We start from the raw sequence: 22776 nt of genomic DNA on the forward strand, positions 1-22776 counted from the left end.
CAACGCTATCATGTTATCAGTTCATATTTACATAGCATGTCAGAGTTTACAAGGCTCGTCTCTAAATATCCATTTGATTTTCCAAAGAACTCAGTTTGATGTCTGGGAAGGTATAATTAACTCCATAAAGAAGACAAGGTCAACCAGGAAATAGTAGTAGAACTGGACTCATAGGTCACTAAACACTGAACTGCCCAGTGCCTTGCTCACACACAGCAGAAGGGCACAGGCCTTTTGTAGAAACGCATTCTGGCCAGGCGGTGGTGGCGCATGCCTTTAATCTCAGCACTTGGGAGGCAGAGCCAGGCGGATCTCTGTGAGTTTGAGGCCAGCCTGGTCTCCAAAGCGAGTTCCAGGAAAGGCACAAAGCTACACAGAGAAACCCTGTCTCGAAAAAAAAAACAAAAAAACAAAAAAACAAACAAAAAAAAGAAACGCATTCTGCAGTTTTACTGATCACATACCCAAATCCTCTTTAGGACAAGGTAAATATACATAGTTATTAATATACTACTAATAATTAATGACATTAATATTAATAATTACCAGTATATTACTTTGTCCTAGGATCTGGAAAACAATACATTTTGTTATTTTGAAAAAATATATTAAAGATTGTTTTTTCCTTTTTAATTTTTAAAATGAAATTATTTCTTGCTGTGTGTGTGTGTGTGTGTGTGTGTGTGAGATAAAGAGTCAGAGGATGTTGGGAGGTGGTGGCACATGCTTTTGATCCCAGCACTCGGGAGGCAGAGGCAGTTGGATCTCTGTGAGTTCGAGGCCAGCCTGGGCTACAGAGTGAGTTCCAGGACAGGCTCCAAAGCTACACAGAGAAACCTTGTCTCAAAAAACCAAAAAAAAAAAAAAAAAAAAAAAAAAAGAGGTCAGAGGACATCTTAGAGGAGTGGGTTCCCTCTTTCCACTATGTGGGGCCTTGGGATCAAACTCAGGTTGTCAGGCGTGGCAGCAGGTACCCTCCCCTGCTGAGCCGTTTTAGGATTCTGTCCCCCTTTCTGATCTATCATTAGTAGCACTGACTTCATCTTCCTATCTGGACGTTATGGCTGTAATCTTGTATATAATGGAGAGTTTAAGAAAAAGGATCTCAGTGTCCTCCCTACCTTTACTGATCTTTATATTAAGGAAGTGCATCTCTACATAGCTGAGTATCTGGAGAATTGGGTTCTTCCAGAGACTGCAGAAAATTGAGGATAAACTTGGCAATTTCCCTTCCTTGGGCTGATTCTCTTTCTCTCCCTTCCTTCCTTGCCCACCTCCCTTTCTTTTTTGGTTTTTCTTTTTCTTTTTCTTTTTCTTTTTTTTTTTTTTTTTTTTTTTTTTGGTTTTAAGAGACAGGGTTTCTCTGTGTAGCTTTGCGCCTTTCCTGGGACTCACTTGGTAGCCCAGGCTGGCCTCGAACTCACAGAGATCCGCCTGGCTCTGCCTCCCGAGCGATGGGATTCTCTCTTTTTTTTAAAGTCAGGACCTCACACAGCCCAGCTGGCCTCAAGCTTCTGTGGCCAAGAATGACCTGAGTTCCTACCTCTACCTTCCAAGTGCAGGGTTACAGGTATATGCCACTTTGTTCCGCTACACTTTGGTCCTCATTCTCTTCCTCCCTTTTGCCCTTTCCTCTTCCTCCTCCTCTTCTGGCACAATCTCCTCAATCTGTAGCCCATCCTGACCTCAAACTGATGAGTGATATTCCTGCCTCATACTCCCAAGTGCAATGAGTTTAGGCATAATCCATTGCTACGGCTATATTTTCTTAATGTCTAAGACTAGAGAACATATTAATTCTAGACTATCTTACCAAGTGTGATGGTTAGTTTTAACTGTCAACTTGGCACAACCTAAAATCACCTGGGAAGAAAGACTTGGGTATATACATATATATGGATTATATATTTACGGAGAAGGAGAAAGAACACTGATATCCTTTTTCTTTTTTTCTTTTTTTCTTTTTTTTTTTTTTGTTTTTCGAGACAGGGTTTCTCTGTGTAGCTTTGCGCCTTTCCTGGAACTCACTTGGTAGCCCAGTCTGGCCTCGAACTCACAGAGATCCGCCTGGCTCTGCCTCCCGAGTGCTGGGATTAAAGGCGTGCGCCACCACCGCCCGGCCGATATCCTTTTTCTTAAACTCTCAATTATATACAAGATTACAGCCATAATGTCCAGATAGGAAGATGAAGTCAGTGCTATTAATGATAGATCAGAAAGGGGAGACAGGGTCCTAAAATGGCTCAGCAGGGGAAGGTACCTGCTGCCACTCCTGACAACCAGAGTTTGATCCCAAAGCCCCACACAGCGGAAAGAGGCTCGCAGGCTCCTTTTATAGACAACCAGGAGGGGATTAAGTCATCCTAAGCATGGCTGGTCAAGCGAGCAGCAGCCACGTTAATACGCTTATGATTGGCTGGCGCCGTCAATGCTGACTCATGCCTGGTGTGCATTATCTCCCCCATCTGCCTTACCAGAAACTGAAACTGGATCTGGGACTCAAACAGAAACTGAAACTGAAACTCAGGACTAGTAGAGCCTGGGGCGGGGAGAAGCTCACCATGGTGCTCTCATTGTGGGAAGACCCACCCTAACCGTGGGCAGCACCTCTTGGTAGTGGCCCAGATAAAAGGAAGTAGGAAAGCTTTGCTGTTTTGCCTCAACCTTCACTCTGGCTGGGAAGTTCATCTATCCTGTTGGTGCTGCTGCTGATTCCTCAGTTTATGTTAGAATCAGCTTCTTCCATAGGCAGAGAACCCAGCAGCTCTCCTGGAATCCCTCAGGTCTCCAGGGGCAGATTGGGACTGCTGCGGCTCCTATCTCTGTGGACTGAACAACTACTAGGTTCTTGGCCTTTGCAGTGAGATAACCTCTCCAACTGTACCGTATAAGCCAAGGTAATAAATCTTTTGTTTTTGAGACTGGGTTTCTCTGTGTAGCCTTGGCTGTTCTGGAACTCGCCCTGTAGACCAGGCTGGCCTCAAATTTACAGAGATCTGCCTGCCTCTGCCTCCCGAGTGCTGGGATTAAAAACATGTGCCACCACCGTTTTAATAGGACACTGTTCTTTAATAGGACACTTTTTATCATATTGAAATCATAAGGGAGCTTATAATAGGCCAGTGGCAAAGCGTTTTGCCCAGCATAAGCATGACTCTGAGTTGGATAACCAGCTCCAAAGTACGAATAAAATACATACAGAAAACGATTTAAAATGGGTTATGGCAAAAGTAGAAACAAGTAAAAAGTTTAAAACTTGGGCGGAATGAAACCTCCACATAAAAACATGCGCTCGGTCAAAGGGAAGGATTTTCAACCTCTAGGAGGGCGAGGGAAAACCCTCCTTAAGCTGTCTGAGAATTAACGTTAATTCCCAAGGAAGTCTCCAGCCGCCAGCGAGCAGCGGCAGCCATGGGGCGCCGAAGACCAGCAGCGGCGACGTCCGCCCTCGCGGTGGCTAGGCAACCGCTCGCGCCTTCTCACGGTCCTAGCCCCGCCTCCCGAGGCACTTCCGCCGCCGCGCGCCGCGGACTTCCTCCTCTCATTGGCTCGTGCCGCCCCGAGACTGGGCGGGGGAAATGCGTCAGCCAGTGCGGTCACTTCCGGCCCGGGAGCGCGCGGGTTGATTTGTCCTTCCTCAGCCGCGGGCGCTCGCAGCTCGGAAATGGCGGGTAAGTTCCCGGGAAAAGTTTAGCAAGGGGAGGAGGCGGGTGGCGCTGGAGAAGAACGCCGGGGCGGCTGTGACAGTGGCCGCCTGGAACTTTCGAGCTCTAGCCGAAGTTCCAGAAGGCCGCGCCGTGCCGCGAGGCGGCGAGCGTCGGAGGCTGGCTCCCGGTGGGCCGCGCTCGGCGCCGCCGCCCCCAGTGTTGGCGCTCCGCGCCTTCCGTGGGCCACCGGGCTCGGCCGGGGGGTCGGCGAACCCGGGGCGGAGCGGGCGATTTCGTCTGGTGAAGCGCGGTATGCCTCGGGGCCTGTTCTCCCCCTTTCACTCTGCCCACTGCGGTTCTGATGGAGTCCACAGGGTCCGGTTCCCGCCCTCCCCGACCCCCCAGCCTCCCAGGGCCCTGCCCTCCCTCCCCGGTCCAATAACTTCTGTGCGAGCGCAGTGCTTCTCTGACCTGGTGCAGGGCACACTCTAGCTCTGTGACCCTTCAGGATTCCTGAGATCGTTTTTAGATGTCCTTTGAGAAAGACGCTTTTGCACTGCCTAACTTATCTCTTCGAGTGGGACTTCCATACTGTATGTAGTAGTGGTCTCGTGTTCTGGTTCATTCATTTGAGCCTTCTAGACTTCAGTGTGTAAGACGTATATTTACAAGGATGAGAGTGTAGCTCAGTAGTAAAGTGCCTATCTAGTATCCATGATGCCACAGGGTCAATCCTTAGCTCAGCGAAAAATAAGAATACAGACAAACCACGAATTGGTTCACACAACGTATTATATTACATTGAGATGATTTTAGGATGCCCTAAATGATTCCTATTTGCTGGTTAGGTTCACTGTTTTGTGTGATAGGGGAATTGAACCCAGGGCCTCATGTATGCCAGGCAAGCACTCTCCCAAGCAAACTACATCCTCAGTCCCATGTTGAATATTTTAAATATGGCATGCCCCAGCCACGAAGTTGGGAAATCTTGCCTTTGATGACTGTAGGTGCTTGCCACTTACTTTTAAAAATTAGGGTATTGTGAGCTGAAGACATGGCTCAGTGATTAAGAGCACTGGCTGCTCTTCCAGAGGATCCATGTTTGATTCCCAGCACCCACCCGGTGGCTTACAATTGTAACTCCAGTCCTAGGTGATCTAATGCCTTTTACTGGCCACCATGGGCTCTGCATGCATGTGGTACATAAACTCATTCAGACAAAATATCCAAATGCATAAAATTAAAAACAATGAAATGTATTGTTTTTAAAGTGCTGGGGAAGGAACTAAGCCTCAAATGTGATAGACACACATTCTCCCTGTGGTGCAAACCCAGCCTTAGCACCTTTATTTAATTCCATTTCTAGGAATGTATAGTTAGAAAACTATCAAAGAGGGGCCTGAGAGCGTATGTCACCCAACCCCCTCCTCCTCAGCACTGTGCCCCATGTCCAACTGTCTCACCTCCTGAGACTCATTCCCTAGTCTTTGATCAGAATAGTCAGAGGGTTTGGGCAGTGATGCACACCTTTAATCCCAGCGCTTGGGAGGCAGAGACAGGAGGACTTCTGTGAGTTTAAGGCCAGCCTGGTCTTCAGAGTGAGTTTCGGGACAGCCAGGGCTACACAGAGAAACCCTGTCTCAAAAAAAACGAACAAACAGAAGTTTAAATTGCCGTTGAACTGTTTTGATTTATTTTCTTTTTTACAGTAACCTATCTTTTGAAGTGCTGAGTAGCTTCTTGTGGCATTTCCACCTAGTGCCTTCACATTGTATCACTACATGTTAAACACTCCACTTTCATAGATAGGCTGGATTAACAAACTATGTAGTTTCAGGTTTGCACGTGTTCTACCAGATGAATCTGTTAAGTAGGGTATTGAAGTACCCTGGTATCATAAAAGAGTTACTGTACGCTGGGCGTTGGTGGCGCACGCCTTTAATCCCAGCACTCGGGAGGCAGAGCCAGGCGGATTTCTGTGAGTTCGAGGCCAGCCTGGGCTACCAAGTGAGTTCCAGGAAAAGGCGCAAAGCTACACAGAGAAACCCTGTCTCGAAAAACCAAAAAAAAAAAAAAAAAAAAAAGAGTTACTGTACAATGAGAATTACATCAAAATTCAAATTTGAGCCCCACCACTTCCTCCTTTGGTGCCCTTCAATTAAGCCTCTTCCTTAGCTTGAGTTATTGAAGGAGAAATGGGGCTGATGTACTACATACTTAAAAGTAATTTCTGTAACATAGAGATTTCTTGAAATAGGACATCATTATGCAGGGTACACTGGCCTCTAGCTCAGGTCTGTCTTAGCCTCCTGCATGATGGAATTAAAGGCCTGGCTCAAAAGTGGTTTTGTTTTCTGTTTTATGAGGCATTCATATGCAGTATACTTACTGCAGGGTTCGTGGAGAGTGATATGTACTGTTGTACCATGTTTTCCATCTTATCCTTAGACCACTTCAAATAAAAATCCTGCTTGTAGGTTTTTAAATCACCTTCAGCCAACCTTTTAAAACCTCTTCTAGGATTTGGTGCAATGGAGAAATTTCTGGTAGAATACAAGAGTGCAGTGGAGAAGAAATTGGCTGAGTACAAATGTAATACCAACACAGCGATTGAACTGAAATTAGGTACGTATGTAATTTCAGAATGATTTAATGTATGCAACTGAATGTTTATATAACATAGCCTTTTAAAATTTGAAATAAAATTTTATGTTAAGAATAATTACGCAACTGGTATTTCCTGCCTGTGTGAACGTTTAGGTTTTAGGCAGTCTTGAGTTAGGCCGTGCAATGGGTAGATGGAAGATGACAGTTTAACACATGGGAAAGATACTGTGACAAAAATTCACAGGTACATGTAATCTCAGCTTCTTAGTAATATTTACTTTCCTGCTTTTGAAAATGATAGATGGGCCTGGAGAGATGGCTCAGAGGTTAAGAGCACTGGCTGCTCTTCCTGAGGTCCCGAGTTCAATTCCCAGCACCCACATGGTGGCTCACAACCATCTGTAGTGAGATCTGATGCCCTCTTCTGGTGTGCAGGCATTCATGCAGATAGAGCACAATTTAAAGAAAAAAAAAAAGATAGCCAATAGCAGGTGTTGGTGAGGATGTGGGGAAAAGTTCATATATTAGTGGTAAGTATCTCAAATAAGATAATAACTTTAGCTTGGTTTTAAAAAACAAATAAGCATAAATTACATGTATGAGTCAGCAGTTCTATTAGGTGTCTGTTCAAGAGAAGTGAAGATGCTGTTCATCTAAACACACGTGAGTACTCAGTAGGTGTATTATTCACAGTAGCCAAGTGGTGTAAACAACTCAGATAAAACACCAGTTGGTAAACAGATGAAGTATGCTCTGACTATTCAATGGAATACTGTCTGACAGTTAAAAAAAGTGGAGTCCCGAAACCTGCCACAATGTGGAGAAACTTCAGAACATGCCAAGTAAGAGAAGCCAGGAAAAGCCACCATAATGTATGAAACGTTCAGAAAAGACATCCATAAAGACTGACAGTAGAGAATCATTACCCCAGGCTAAATGTATGAAGAGGGTAGGCATGGGATTGCTTTTTGTGCACAGTAGAAATGTTTCAAAATTAGTTGGTGGCAAAATTAAGTTTACTAAAATTGTGTGCTTAAGTAGAAAAAAATAAACATTTGTGAATCCTGATTACATTGCTTTCCATACCTTAGTTTCCTCCTCTCTAAAATGTAGTTAATAGTATTCAACTTTAGTTATGAAGTTCAATGCAAATACTCTTGACATGTAGAAAATACTTAGTAATTGCTAGTTGCTGTTCCTTTTGGCGGGGGTGGGGGTGGGGGGGTGGGGGGTTGTTTTTTTTGTTTTGTTTTGTTTTCCTTCTTTTTTTTTTTTTTTTTTGAGACAGGGTTTCTCTGTCCTGGAACTCATTTAGTAGATCAGGGTGGCCTCGAACTCAGAGTGCTGAGATTAAAGGTGTGTGCTACTATAGTAGCCCAGCTAAATTTGTGATTTTTAAAGGAACTGCCATGCCATACTGTTATCGATATTTTACATACTACATACATTTTACATACTACAAATAATGAACAAAGTTCCAATTTTTCCATATCCTTGTCAGCGTTGATTTTGATTTTTTTAAATGTTTTTTGCTGTCTTCATATGTGTAGTAGGGTGTGATCAGAAGTCTATATGTGTTTGTAGCATGTGCACATGGTGTGTCTGTGGATGCACATGCAGGATATTTATTGAGTGTTCTACCCTTATCGCTCTCCAACTTATTCCTTTGAGGCAGGATCTCTCCCTATGCATGGAGCTTTCATTTTTTTCTTGCTAGGCTGGCAGCTGGCAAGCCCAGTTATCTTCCTGTCTCCATTCTCTACTGAACAAAGGAGATCAGAAGAGAGGGTCAGATCTCCTGAACTAGATGGTTGTGAGCTGGGAACCTAACCTAGGTCCAGCATGTCGGTGCTGGGAACTTAACCTAGGTCCTCTGCAAGAGCAACAAATACTCTTAGCTGCTGAGCCTTCTCTTCAGCCCCATGTTAATCTCTTGATAATTTGTATTCCTATCACTGAGCTACACATCCTCTAGTCCAGTAGTTCTCAACCTGTGGGTCACAGCTCCTTTGGGGATTGAATGACCCTTTCACGGGGGTTGAATATCAGATACCCTGCATATTAGGTATTTACACTATGGTTCATCACAGTAGCAAAATTACAGTTATAAAGTAGCAATGGAAATAATTTTATGGTGCTAGAGAGACGGCTCATTGGTTAAAAGCTGGCTGTTTTTCCAGAGGACCCAGGTTCAATTCCCAGCACCCACATGGCAGCTCACAACTGTAACTCTAGTTTTAAGGATCTGACACCCTCACACCAATGCACATAAAATAAAATAAATTTTAAAAAAGGATTTTTAAAAAATAATGTTTTGGTATTAACTGTATTAAAGGATTGCAGCATTAGGAAGGTTGAGAACCACTATGCTTTTTTTTTTTAATATTTATTTATTTATTATGTATACAGAAAAGGGTGCCAGATCTCATTACAGGTGGTTGTGGGCCACCATGTGGGTGCTGGGAATTGAACTCAGGACCTCTGGAAGAAGTTAGTGCTCTTAACCTCTGAGCTATCTCTCCAGCCCGAGAACCACTATTCCGAGAACCACTATTCTTATAATCCTTAGGTTGACACTTGTGTCTTGTTGTCTTGTTAATGAATTGACTTTTTAAATTTTTTTTTTTTTTTTTTTTTTTTTTTTTTTTTTTTGGTTTTTCAAGACAGGGTTTCTCTGTGTAGCTTTGCGCCTTTCCTGGAACTCGCTTTGGAGACCAGGCTGGCCTGGAACTCACAGAAATCCGCCTGGCTCTGCCTCCCGAGTGCTGGGATTAAAGGCGTGCGCCACCACCGCCCGGCGACTTTTTAAATTTATTTTTTTTGAGATGGGTTTTATTTGGCCTAGTCTGGCCTCAGACTTATATGTAGTCAAGATGACCTTGAATTACTGACTCTTTTCTCCACCTTTTCAGTGGTGGGATTATAGGTGTGTGATGCCAAGTCAAGATTCTGTGGAATCAAACCCAGGGCTTCGTGCATGCTAGGCAGTCTACCAATTGAACTACATCCCTATCCATGAATTTATAACTCTTTGTTATAAAGTATTTCTCTGGTAATAAGGACATAACCTCTCTTTAGCTCCTCATCTTGCTTTATATTGACTTCCACTTTATCAGATACTAATCTTATCAGAAGATAATTTTTGTTGTTTTGGTTTTGTTTTTGAGACAGGCTTTTTTTTTTTTTTTTTTTTTTTTTTTTGGTTTTTTGAGACAGGGTTTCTCTGTGTAGCTTTGCGCCTCTCCTGGAACTCACTTGGTAGCCCAGGCTGGCCTCGAACTCACAGAGATCCGCCTGGCTCTGCCTCCCGAGTGCTGGGATTAAAGGCGTGCGCCACCACCGCCCGGCCGAGACAGGCTTTTTCTTTGTATCCTTGGCTGTCTTGGAATTCACTCTGTAGATCAGTCTGAGCTTGAACTCACAGAGATCCAACTGCCTCTGCTGGGATTAAAGGTGTGTGCCACTACCACTCAGCTGTAAGATAATTTTAAAAGACCTTTATTTTTATTCATGGGTATCTATGCATCTGTGTCTGAGCATATGGTGGCCAGAGAGGAGGGTGTGGGACTCTGGAGCTGGATTTATAAGCAGTTGTAAGCAGCCTGATGTGGGTGCTGGAGCCAAACTGCTCAAGAACAATAAGTACTTTTAACCACTGGGCCATGTCTCTAGTGGGATAAGATTTTAAAAGAGGGAGGGAGGGCTAACACTGTGTTCATATGTTGATGTCAAGAATATCATAGGAAAAATTACTGGGGAGAAAAGGAGGTACTTCAAGATTTGATATCTTTGAGCATATAAGAGGGGAAAGGACTCTATTTGTCAGTTGATTGGTCTGCCCTAGGTAGTGTCTTAGTTGCTACTCATTGCTGTGAAGGCAACATTTAATTGGGGGCTTGCTTACAGTTTCATGGTGTTAGTCCATGATCGTCATGTTGGGGAGCATGCTAGCAGGCAGGTTAGCATGATGCTGGAGCAGTAACTGAGAGCTTACATCTGATCCACAAGCAAGTGTCAGAGAGAGACAAGTTTTGAAACCCCAGAGCCAACAAGGTCACACTGATTCTTCGTAAACAGTCCCTGAACTGGGAACCAAACATTCAAATATATGAGCCCATGGGGACTATATTGTTCAAAGCACCAAATTCCACTCCCTGACCCTCACAGGCTTGTAGCCATATCATAATGCAAAATGCATTACAGTCTAATTTTGGAAGTCCCCATAGTCCTTTACAGTATCAACACTAAAAAGTCCCAAAGTTCAAAGTCTCTTTTTAGACTAAAGGCAATGTCTTAACTGTAGCCCCCTGTAAAATTAAAATACATAAAGTAAATTACATATTTTCAACATACAGTGGCCCAGAATATCCTTTACCAAAGGGAGGGGTGGGTAGGTATAGTGAGGAAATACTGGACCAAAGAAAAACAAACCCAGCAGGGCAAACTCCAAATCCTAACAATGTGTTTGATGACAAAGGGCTCTTCAGATCTCCCATATTTTTCAGCTTTGTTAACTGCAACAAATTCCTTTTTGGGGGCTGGTTCCACATCTTGTATGCAAACCTCCTTAGCAAATATCCCATGGCTCTTGTGTCTCCAACATCTTGGGGTCTTTAACACAATCCAAACTTTCACACAGTGACCTTTCTGGGCCTCAGTAGGATTCTTTTTTTTTTTTTTTTGGAGCTGAGGATCTAACCCTACCACTGAGCTAAATCCCCAGCATTCTTTAACCTTGAAGGAAGCCTCTTTCCACAGCTCCTTTATTTTTGTTGAGGAAGCCAGAACACTTCACTAAAGCTGTTCTGCTACCTGTCTGGAACCTCCCCCTCCCCGAACTACATTAGTATAAGCTTTGACTTAGTGCTTTCCTTTGTAAATAACATGTTGGAAACTTAGCTGGGTGGGGTCTTTCCCTTGGGGCATGATTTAATTGGGGTGATTTGCTTACAGTTTCAGGAGTTTAGTCTATTATAGTGGGGGACAATGGCTGTGTGCAGGGCATACGTGGTGCTGGCTACATCTTGGCTTGTAGGCAACAGGAAGTTCACTGAGACACAGGACAAGTATCCTGAGCATAGGAAGCCTCAAAGTCGTCCCTACAGTGACACACTTCCTCCAACAAGGCCATACCCACTCCAACAAAGCCACACCTCCTAACAGTGCCACTCTCTATGAGATTATGGAAGCTAGTTGTATTCAGACTACCACAGGGCACCACTCCCTCTATTCTATTTCTCCTTAAATCTTTCTCGTCTCTTTGAGCACAGGATTTGGCTCCAACATTAAAATTTCTTGTTATTCTTTTTCTCCTCAAACTGTACATTTTTTTTGTCCTATTTTCTTTTTTTCATTGTAGATCTGTATAATCATCACTAATAACCATGTGGCATAGCCAGTACTAGGCTGTCTTGAAATCTCTGCTATTGCCATTAATCCAAAAACTTCAATTTAGTCTTTGGCAGATTCTCAAGAAAATGGCAAAATGAAGCTACGTTTCTTTGCCAATATGGACTCTCGCCAAGTTGCTAATGTTGGTCCCCCTGAAAACTATTGAGCAGGGCCTGCATAGTCCACATTGCTCTCAGCACTGCTCTCTTCCAGTGCTTCCACTAGGATGGTCCAGTTAGCCCTACTAAAGCCTTCAACCGCTTTCCTAGTTCAAAGTCGCAGGGGCCACATTCTTCCAACAAGCAACATGGTCAGGCCTGTCAGAAGTATCGCAGTCCCTGGTACCAACTTTTGTCAGTTTCTTTTCTATTGCTGTGAAGAGACACCATGACCAATGTTAGATCATTAAAAGGCAGCTGTGGAGACACTGTTACTCATGTGTATAGCCAAGATGTCAACAGGAAGCTCAGATGTGGCCCGTTACAGGGGTGGAAATTACTTATAGTCTGCAAGGGAAGCTGGGAAATGTAGTCTTCTAGCAGGAAACTATCATTTCTAATTCTGAGAGGATATTGAAAATGTAGAGCAGGGGTGTTATAGCTGTTTGTTGCAGAGGAGGGTCTTTGTCAGTGGGGGGAATAGATCTGAGTCCATTGAAGAGGGGGTACTCTTGTCATGTATCAGGGGAGGGTCTTAATTTGATTGGCTGAATTGGATCAGGTGATGCCAACCTGTGGTCCTGAAGAGATTTGGAAAATAATTATGAGACAGTTGCAAGCAGATAATTTGATCACAGAGTAGAACTAAAATTTGCCAGGAAGGTTGAGGAATGAGGAGGAACAGAGGTGGGAGAAAGTGGGCATAGAGTTGACTCAGGGTGACAGTAACTGGTCCATTGCCAGGACTGTTGCATCGGAATGAGCTAGCAGCAGTAGCAGGGAGCTCCAGCGCTTCACAGGAAGGGGGCAGGAGAAGATAGGGGACTAATGTAAAGAGTTGTATCTGGCCTGGGGTGAAAGGGATGAAGGTCCATTTTAGCCAGAGTTTCTCCACAGCATCTAAAAGATCGTTTTGCTGATGTATTGGAAACACACGGACTGCTGGGGTGCAAGCTATTGGGAGAACTTGCATGGAGCATTTTGTTTGGGTAGAGGGTAAAGTTCAGTAAGCAAAACATTCAGACAGGGCAAAACCATGAGTATGAGGATAATAATGTGGAAAGGAGTGGTCAAGGGGAGGAGCCAGAGGAGGAGGGAACCAGAGCCCATACATAGGAGGAGGCTTGTGGTTGAAGTCTGGTTCCTGTCTGGAGGCCCCGTTTCAAAGCAGTTAGGATGTGTTGGCCTGGAAACAGTATGTGCATAGAGGAGATCACAGATTCCCATCCTAGTAGTCAGATCTGGTCCTTTTTAATTGTGGAATACTGCAGCAGTCAAGGAGTTGAGCTGGTCCTGAAAGATGTTAAGCTGATCTGAGATGGTGAGACCAAAAGGTTAATTGATGCAAAGGAGGCTTCAGTCCAGCTGTTTTCGTTCTAAGTCCTGAAAACAATGTCCAGAGTGGCAAGAAAAGGGATGAGTTGGATGGCCCATGTCCCATTAGTCCCCTTTTAGAGGTCACCCAAATTGCTTTTAAGAGTTTGGGAGCATTCAGTAACTGCTTCAAAGCTGACAGAAGAGTGATGGGAGCAGCAGTTAAGAGTGCTTCAAAAGGGGGCTGGAGAGATGGCTCAGAGGTTAAGAGCACTGACTGCTCTTCCAAAGGTCCTGGGTTCAATTCCCACCAACCACATGGTAGCTCACAACCATCTGTAATGAGATCTGGTGCCCTCTTCTGGCCTGCAGGGATACATGCAGGCAGAACACTGTATATATGATAAATAAATAAATCTTTAAAAAAAAAAAAAGTGCTTCGAAAGAGGTTCCATCCAAGGGGCCATGGCTAACAGTTGGCAAAGATCCAGAACATAAGTCAGGAGGTAATAATTGTACAGCTTTGTGGAGACACAAAGTACATGAGAAAACTTTTACATCAAGATTAGCGTGAGGTAAATGCAATAATAGAACTGGCTAGACCGTGCACCAAAGTTCTGTAGGTGGTAAGGTAACTAGTTAGCTATTTGTTTATACCAGACTCGTAACAAGCACCTGGAAGCTTTATAAAAGAAGTCAGTGAAACCTAGCAGCATCCAAGGAATGAATTTGAACAGAAAGTATCTTACTGGTATTCCTTGTTTTACATAGGATGTGCTTTGTATATTTGTTTTAAATATTAACAGTACCAATAAGCCAGGCAGTAGTGGCGCATGCCTTTAATTCCAGCACTGGGGAGGCAGAGAGAGGTGGATCTCTGTGAGTTCTAGGCCAGCCTGGGCTACAGAGTGACTTCCAGGAAAGGCTCCAAAGCTACACAGAGAAACCCTGTCTCAAAAAAACAGGAAAAAAAAAAGTACCAGTATTACATTATAGGTTAGGTAAAATTTGATAAAGTAAAAATTTTTAAAATTGGGATTATTACCTTAAATGACCATATCTACTATTTGAAAACATGACAATACATATTTTTGTTAACATCAAATTGTTATGTTCCAGGAGACAATGTAATATTGTCTTCTGGAATAGGAGATAAATATTAAGACAAAGTTGTATTTCCCAAAAAGAAATAATTTTTAATTTTCAATTTAGAAAGTATACTTCCGGGCTGGAGAGATGGATCAGCCGTAGAAGGCTAGGCTCACAACCAAAAATAGAAAGTATACTTCTAGAGACAGTGTCTCCTTTAGCAAGAATAAATGATTTGCTTTACAAAGTTTTCTAAAATTAACCCAATCAAAGAACCTTTTAAAGATCTTGACATTTTTACTATGTGCACTCAGCCAGTACATGAAAGGTGAAAGGAGTCATGTCAGATTTGATTGTTTTGTTTTTTCCTGAGATGGTGTTTTTCTGTGTGGCCCTGGCTGTCCTGGAACTCACTCTGTAGACCAGGCTGACCTCAAACTCAGAGATCCTCTGGATTCTGTCTCCAGAGTGCTGGGATTAAAGGTGTGTGCCACCGCCACATGGCTTCATGTCAAATTTGTAGTAAATAATGTACATCACAGATTGAATTAACAAAGAAGGCTAAGCCAACTCTTTTTTTTTTTTTGTTTTGTTTTTTTGTTTTTGTTTGAGACAGGGTTTCTCTGTGTAACTTTGCGCCTTTCCTGGAACTCACTTGGTAGCCCAGGCTGGCCTCGAACTCACAGAGATCCGCCTGGCTCTGCCTCCCGAGTGCTGGGATTAAAGGCGTGAGCCACTACCGCCTGGCCTAAGCCAACTCTTTACTCTTTCTGCCACTGGACAAATCTCTAGGTCAGTACATACTGACAGCAGTAAGTATATTTCTTAACATCATTCTATCTGTCTGTCTGTCTGTTTGTTTATTCATTCATTCATTCATTCATTCATTCATTTATTTATTTATTTATTTTTGTGGCTTTTCGAGGCAGGGTTTCTCTGTGTAGTTTTGGTGCCTGTTCTGGATCTTTCTCTCTAGACCACGCTGGCCTCGAACTCACAGATCCGCCTGGTTCTGCCTCCTGAATGCTGGCATTAAAGGCATGCACCACCGCCACCTGGCTAACATTGTTTTATTTAGTAATAGATTGATTGCTTAAAGGCGTAATTTATAAAACAAGATAACCAAATTAAATGAGCTTTAACAAATATTGACTTTTGGAATTTCTTAGAAAACATCTACCAACATCACTGTTAAAACCAGTGTACTTCTTGTAGGCTTTAAGGTAAGAGTGTAGGCATTGGCACTGGAGCTCTATGTGGGTAGAGAGTAGATTATAGTCTGCTCACCACAGGTGAGCCCAGGTTGGAGAGAATCTCCTTCATCTAAGTCATCTCTTGGAATATCAGTAGAATCTTTTGTTGACTCTACCGATACAAAACCAACTGTAAAAGACACTGCATATTCTGAGTAACTTTCCAAAGTTGTAAGTTGGATGGCAGTATCTGGCATCCTCCTTTATTGAAGGAACATGGGTGTTTAGGGCATAGACCCTGGAAGTAGCTTTTGCTAAGAGGAAGAATTGAATGCAAAGGTAAAGGGCATGACCAGTTGAACCAGTATGCAGGTCCCACAGCAATTGGTGGTAGGTTTATGTACAAGATTCTCCTGTTCACAGCATTCCCATATGTCAGTTCAGAAGATATTGAAGGCAGAATAGTTGCTCTTTGCCTCTCTCAGATATTTAGGATATGGGTGTAGACTCTGAGATCCTCTATTCAGCAAGAGAATCCATCCCCCTATCATGTGAGACACAAGGAGTAATTCATCTTTACATAAGAAGGATGTTTGTTTGTTTGGCCTATAGAGCCCGAGGTGGTCAGGCCTATGCAGCTGGAGCTGGCCAGACCTATACAGCCAGAGGTAGAAGCAGCAGACTTTGGTCTTATTTCCCATGCATCCTTGTCCTGTAAGGAAGCTAACCTGCAACTTAACTTTGGTGGGATGCTGCTCCATCCAAAGGACCTGGTCCTCTATCCAAGGGAACTACTTGAGCTTAGTTGAATGAAAAGAAATAAAAAGGAAAAGAAAGGACATGACTGCTCCTAGGTATGGTGGAGGAGAAAGTTTACTATAGATAAAGGGGAGCATAGCCAGAGGCAGAGACAGGTGTATCTGGGAAAGTCCAGAGTGGACATGACCAGACTGAAATGGGCCCTGTGGAGAGAAGAGAGAGAGGGGAGCCAGGTGTAGCAGCCAGGAGGCCAAAGGTACAAGAGGGGCTTGTAACCAAAATGTCTGGATTATAAAGAGAAGAGCCTCTGAGGGAAGGGCAGCCCAGCCTCTGGGCTGGAGAGTTCAGGGGTAGAGGGCAGGGTATGCCAGCCATAACCTGTTACAGGTAGGGACTGAGGGACACAGGAGAACCTGGAGGCTGCAGGTCTGCTTTGATAGGTTAAATAGGCACCATAGCCATTTGTCCAGGATTTGAAACTTAACACAAGTGTGCTGTAAATTTAATTCATTTTACTCAAGTATTCAATTTTTTATAATCAATTTAAAAAATTATACCTGATCTTGAATATTATTTCACATTAAATAAACTTTTAAACTTGTTTTGACTTACTTGTTTCAGCCTTAATTTTGACAGCATATACAGAATACTGTATGATGGGAGGTAACAGAAGACTATATGATGGGAGATAAATTGGTCTCTTGCTCCAAGCTGGGAACCTCATTTTCCTGATCCTTTATAAGTGCTTGTACTAAATGCCAGTTTTTTAAATATGACTCAGCTTCAGAATAAACCATCTTGGAAGCCTGGTGTTGCCTCCTTAGTCTAATAAAAGGGAGATACAATGATAAGCACAGGGCTCAGTGGGTCTAGTTGTTTTATGGGTCCTGCCTTAGTTGATTTATACCACGTGGTCACCTTAACCAAGACGGTGGTGAAGTCACATGGCATGCCCTTTTTTAAACCTTAGAGAACGGGGTGGCTGAGTCACATGGATATCAAGACGGTAACAAATGACAAGGTTGTTACTCCAAGGTGGACCTAGGTCATCAGCCAAGTGGTACTCCAAGGTGAGGCCAGCAGGCATGTTTTTCCTAAACAAGTATTGAATCCAAGTTACATACATGGTATGCTATAGCAAATTAAGATTATCTATACATTCTTTTAAAATTACACTCAGTGAACTTACAAATTCTAAGATACAGTTCCAACAAAAGCTTTAAAGATAATGAACAAAACAAGGAAAGTGAGGAAAGAACTCAGAAAGTTAAACACCTCGCCATTTGTGACCTCTGTGGGAAGTAGTTAACTTCTTAATTCTCAGGCACAAAGTGTCTGTCCCTGGGCTACTCTAGTTTGCTCTCCTGTTCCCTGTCAGAGTCAGGTGGCCTGGCTGACCCGGGGCAGAAACTTGGGAGGAAAGTTTTAAACAGACATTCTTGGATCTGGGTCAGTAGGCCAAAATCCAACTCCAGCGCCAGCCTTCTCAGTAGAGTAGAACAGCATGAAACAAGTTTTGAGAGTATCCATACCCCCCCCCCCCAATAAGATATTTGCATCACTGTAGGCAGAACCCAGTGATCTGAGTATCCGTAACCAGTTTGTTTTTGTCTGTAGATGGGAGCACACAACTGGAAATGCTTTTACCTTTTAGCTGTTAAAAATACAAGCAGAATCTTTCAGGCTTGGAGAGGCAGACACAAGTAGGCCTGCTCTTCTTTTCTTTTTTCTTTTTTTTTTAATGTTTATTTATTTATTATGTATACAGAAGAGGGCGTCAGATCTCATTACAGATGGTTGTGAGCCACCATGTGGTTGCTGGGAATTGAACTCAGGACCTCTGGAAGTACAGTCCGTGCTCTTAACCTCTGAGCCATCTCTCTAGCCCGTTAGTTTCTTTTTTAAGGTAGGGGAAGGTATTAGGGCTTTTTGTTTGTTTGTTTTTGTTTTGTTTTGTTTTGCTTTGAGACAGATCTCACAGTATAGCCTAGGCTGACCTAGAACTCACTATGTGGTCCAGCCTGTCCATGAACTTGTACTACTTCTGCCTCAGTCTCTCCTGTGCCATACCAGGCTTTTTTCAACATCTTACTAACTTTCTGTCTGTTGGAGTAATATGTTCTGTTGAAATTTTGGAAAGGGAAAAACAAAGGGTAAAAATAAAAGTTACCCATAGTTCGTCACTAAATAACTCCTTTTGTAATATAGTTTGGGTATTTTATCATGCATCCACTTATATTTTTCCTTTTTTATAATTTGAGTCCATAGTGGCATGGACAGCTCATTTGGGTTTGCTTGCTTCCCGCGCTACATAACTGCATTTAAAAACTTAAAAATATTAATGTTTCTGTTGTCCTGGAGTTTGCACATGTGTGTGCATTCATGTCACACTTAACCTTAAACTTGTTTTTTTTTTTGTTTATTTTATTTTGTTTTTGTTTTTTGAGCCAAATTTGAAGCAAGCTTTATTAAAATATTAAATACTGACATCCCAGATGGATTTGGTCAGGACCACTTCTGGAACTCCTGAGACAGGCATTGTTGGGCTTTTATGGACCAACTTTAAACTTCTTACTAAGCTACATCCACAGCCCTTTTTAGATTTTAACATTTGGCTGTATTTGCTTTAGTGTGTATTTTTGGAGAATTATTTGAAACTAGCTTTTTGCACATACTTGTTATTGTATGTCTCTTTTTAGGAACTTGTCTTCATATGTACACATAATCATAATGCCATTATCAGAGCTGATACGCTATTGCTTGGTTTCTCTGGCTATCCTCAAGTTCCTTTACTAATAAAAAAAATTGGGCTGGAGAGATGGCTTAGCTGTTAAAAACTGGGCTCACAACCAAAACATCAAAAAAGTTTATTAAGGCAGGATCTAGTCAAGGGTACTTTATTTATTTGCATTTATTTTTCTTTGTGTGATGCTGAGGATTGAATTAAGACCTTGCTCTCAGTAGACAACACTCCAGCCCTGAGCTGCTCTATGTTGGGTTGTAATTTGTTTCTTACTTTCCTTTTTTCTTAGAACCGCCAATCTCTCCTATGTGCAGATTCTCCAGGTCATTAGTTTATTTGGGAGAATAAAGTCAGTGTATAGAATTACTAGACAAATCTACATTCTGAATTTGTCTTACCTGTGCTTTCTTGAAACTTATTTCTCTGTCCTGTATTTTCTGTAAATTTAAAAAATTGAAGCCGGGCAGTGGTGGCTCATGCCTTTAACCTCAGTATTTGGGAGACAGAAGCAAGCCAATCTCTCTTAATTCCAGGACAGCCTGTTCTACAGAGTGAGTTCCAGGACAGCCAGGGCTACGCAGAGAAACCTTGTCTCAAAAAAACTAAAACAAGAAAAGAAAAGAAAAAAATTTTTTCTTCTTCTTTTTTTTTTTTTTTAAATTGAATAAGTTTAGGAAAAGGTAAGAAGGCTTCATGAGTCATCAGTGCTAGTGGTCTTTCCCACAGTGAGTGATGTTAAGTTTAACCCCTTGAAAAGGCGGCTACCAGAGTGAAGGTTACCTCTTTTGTAAAGTGGCGATCTTCAGGGTGATAGTTTATATGCGGTGAATGACTTAATTGACCACAAAGACTGAAAATTTTTTGTCTATACGTTACCTTTTTATTCTTTGCTGCTTATGGCCTTTAAAAAAATTGCATTCTTATTTCAATTCTTTTTGGAAGTAGTAGGACACTGCTTATGACAATCAGAGGGTACCTTGTGGGAGTTGGCTTTCTCTTTCCACCATATGGTTCCCTAGGATTGAACTTAGGCTGTCAGGATTGGTAGCAGGTGTCTTTACTCACTGAACCATGTCATCAGTCTTATTCTTAGCCTTAGGAATAAGTTTTTCTTTTTAATATAAATTGTATCAGGAAAGCATCCAATAATTCAGTATCTATAACAGATACAAATAAAAGCAACAGATAGAAGTTGAGGGTATTCTCAAGATTTTAGGAAATAGGAGTTTAATGTAGATGCTGGTGCCCCAGGCATCTAAGCAGTGTTTATTAGAAATAACATTGCCAGGCAGTGGTGGTGCACGCCTTTAATTCCAGTACTTCATAGTCAGAGGCAGGCGGATCTCTGTGAGTTTGAGGTCAATTGAGGTCAGCCTGGTCCACAGAGTGAGTTCTAGAACAGCCTGGTAGAGATTGAGTTCTAGGACAGTCAAGGCTACACAAAGAGAAACAATGTCTCAAAAAAAAAAAAAAATCCATAAAAAGAAAAAAGAAACATCAGTGATGTTACTTGTCTACTACCAAATATTTCCCCTTACATATTCATAAAAGTACAGTAAGATGTATATGAGTGTCATTCCAAAATTTTTTTATTTGCTTGCTTGTTTAGCACTGTAGGGATTATATATGCTCTGTAGTGTATGACCAGGTCATACTGGGCACTGAGCTGTATCCCGAGGCTCATGCAGCAGTATTTTTAATTTTTAAAAAAGATTTAGTTTTGTTTTATTTGTATGATTGTTTTGCCTGCATGAATATATATGTACCACATGTGTGCCTGGTTCCTGAAGAAGGCATAGGATCCCCAGTAGCTGGAGTTAACAGACAATTGTAATCTGCTGTCTTAGTGCTAGGAACTAAGCCCAAGTTCTCTAGAAGGGCATCAAGTGTTCTTAAATGATGAGACATCTCTCCAGCCCCCAAGCAGAATTATTTTTAAGAGGGGGAAAACAACATAAAAAATTAAATGTCATTTTGCAGTCAAAAAACGATGGGGGCTGACGAGATGGCTTAAGCTGGATAAGCCTGATGATCTGAGTTCAGTCCTCACACGTCAAATAAAGTGGAAGGAGAGAACAGCTGCATAGTTCACCTCTGACCACTGCATGCACACAGTGATAGCGCTCTCTCTGTCCCTGTCTCTAGGCATATTAGGGACATCATCAAACTCAGGTTGTCCTTTTTACATGTTTTGTACGGTATTGTTTTCATTTCCTAGGTGCTGTAGTTTTACCTCAAAGTATCCTTTTGGGGTTTGTTTTCCTCTTATGTTTTTCATTGTATATAAAATATAGAAAAATAAAAACTAAATCCCATGCCTTTATTGTGCTGTTTCTCAATTTTAGAATAAACAGGGTTTTGATGCTGAAGCTTTAGTATCATTTAGCTTTCAGGGTTGACCAGTCTCATGAGAGTCTAGTGTAATCATGTAAGAGAAGAAACATTGGAAGTAAGAAAAATAATGGTAGTATCCTAGCTGTAATGGAGTTCTGGAAATAGAAATGTTTGTCACCTTTAATGTCTATATATTTTATTCTTTTGAACAGTTCGTTTTCCTGAAGATCTTGAGAACGACATTAGAACTTTCTTTCCTGAATATACCCATCAGCTCTTTGGAGATGAGTAAGTAACATGAAATATTTACCAAATATTTAATGTGGCAAAAAGCAAGAAACTTTTTTCTTTTAGGATTTGTAAGTCAGATTTATTTTTTTACTCTTTTTTCATGTAGTTTATCCTAAAATGTCTATTGGAATGATAGTTTATTCATTGAGCACTATGGATGTAATACCTACTGTTTACTACTACAAACATGTATGTTTTCATTCTCACTTCAGTATTAACCGTTGTATTTGCTACCTTGTGTATTGATGGAATTGAACAGTTGCCTAAGGAGGTAAAAGTGGCTGGAGTTCAGATTCAGACAATCCAGAGTTCATATTTATCATTACTGTTTTTTAGTTTTACCTACCTCTTGTCATACTACTTCCAGTATAGCGTAACTCTGGAAATTTACAAAGTTCCAGGTATTACTCAATAATTAAATAAGCAATTCAAGAAAGTGTGTGTGTGTGTGTACGTGTACATAGGAGTACACAGAAAGCAGAGGGAGATGTTGGTGTGCTACTCTGACAATCTCTCCCTCATTCCTTTGAGATGGTTCTCTAATGAAGCCTGGAGCTAGGTCATTGGCAGCGAGCACCAGCTCTTGTCTTTTCTCCACTCCCACAGCACTGGAGCTGCAGGCACATGCATGGAGACTTGGCTTTTTATGAGGAGGCTGCGATTTCAGCATAGCTTGTTAACATTAGGCAGCAAGTGCTCTTTCCCATTAAGCCATCTTCTCAGACCCTAAAACAACTTTAAAGATATGTCCTGGGATATTCAGCACATTCTTTGATTCCCTAAGCCTTATAAACATTGTTAATATAGTCAGATATTGTTTTCTTTCTTCCTTATTTAAAAAGTTGCGATAATTTAATGGGCACTATTCTCTTCATTTGGATTCAGCTCTTAACTGGTTTTTGTTTTGTTTTAAGGTAGAATCTCATGTAGCTCATGTTGTCTTCATATTTACTCTGTAGTAGAGGCCGGCCTTGAACTCATTGTCCAGCTACCTTTGCCTCCCTCCCAAGTGCTAGTTATAATGGCATGCACCACCATGCCAGCTGGACTCTTTAATTCTTAGCCAAAGTTGCTTCAATAATTTTCTTTTAGTACATATCACTGTATTATTGTTGAATTGTTTGAAGATAGGTTGCAGATTTGATCCTGAATTTTTAAAAATATATTAGGGCCCGGTGTGGTGGTGCATGCCTTTTAAACCCAGGACTCAGGAAGCAGAAGTAGGAAGAGTTCTGTGAGTTCAAGTTCAG

General features: G+C 42.0%; 1 protein-coding gene across 2 annotated transcripts in view; it reads left to right on the top strand.

Moving 5' to 3' along the window:
- The first annotated feature begins 3549 nt into the window (after nt 1-3549).
- Nucleotides 3550-22776, top strand: part of Hat1 (histone acetyltransferase 1) — a 54525-nt gene continuing 35298 nt past the window's right edge. Inside the window, exons 1-3 of one of the 2 annotated variants that reach the window (XM_059260683.1) lie at nt 3550-3671; nt 6168-6272; nt 21448-21523. In XM_059260683.1, the coding sequence (XP_059116666.1) occupies nt 3665-3671; nt 6168-6272; nt 21448-21523 (188 nt within the window). In that variant the 5' untranslated portion in view covers nt 3550-3664. Of the gene's footprint in view, nt 3672-4094; nt 4241-6167; nt 6273-21447; nt 21524-22776 lie in introns of those variants that run through there. The other variant, XM_059260684.1, reaches the window with a different exon arrangement.

This window comes from Peromyscus eremicus, chromosome 4 (assembly GCF_949786415.1).
Source record: "Peromyscus eremicus chromosome 4, PerEre_H2_v1, whole genome shotgun sequence".
Classification (NCBI taxonomy): Eukaryota; Metazoa; Chordata; class Mammalia; order Rodentia; family Cricetidae; genus Peromyscus; species Peromyscus eremicus.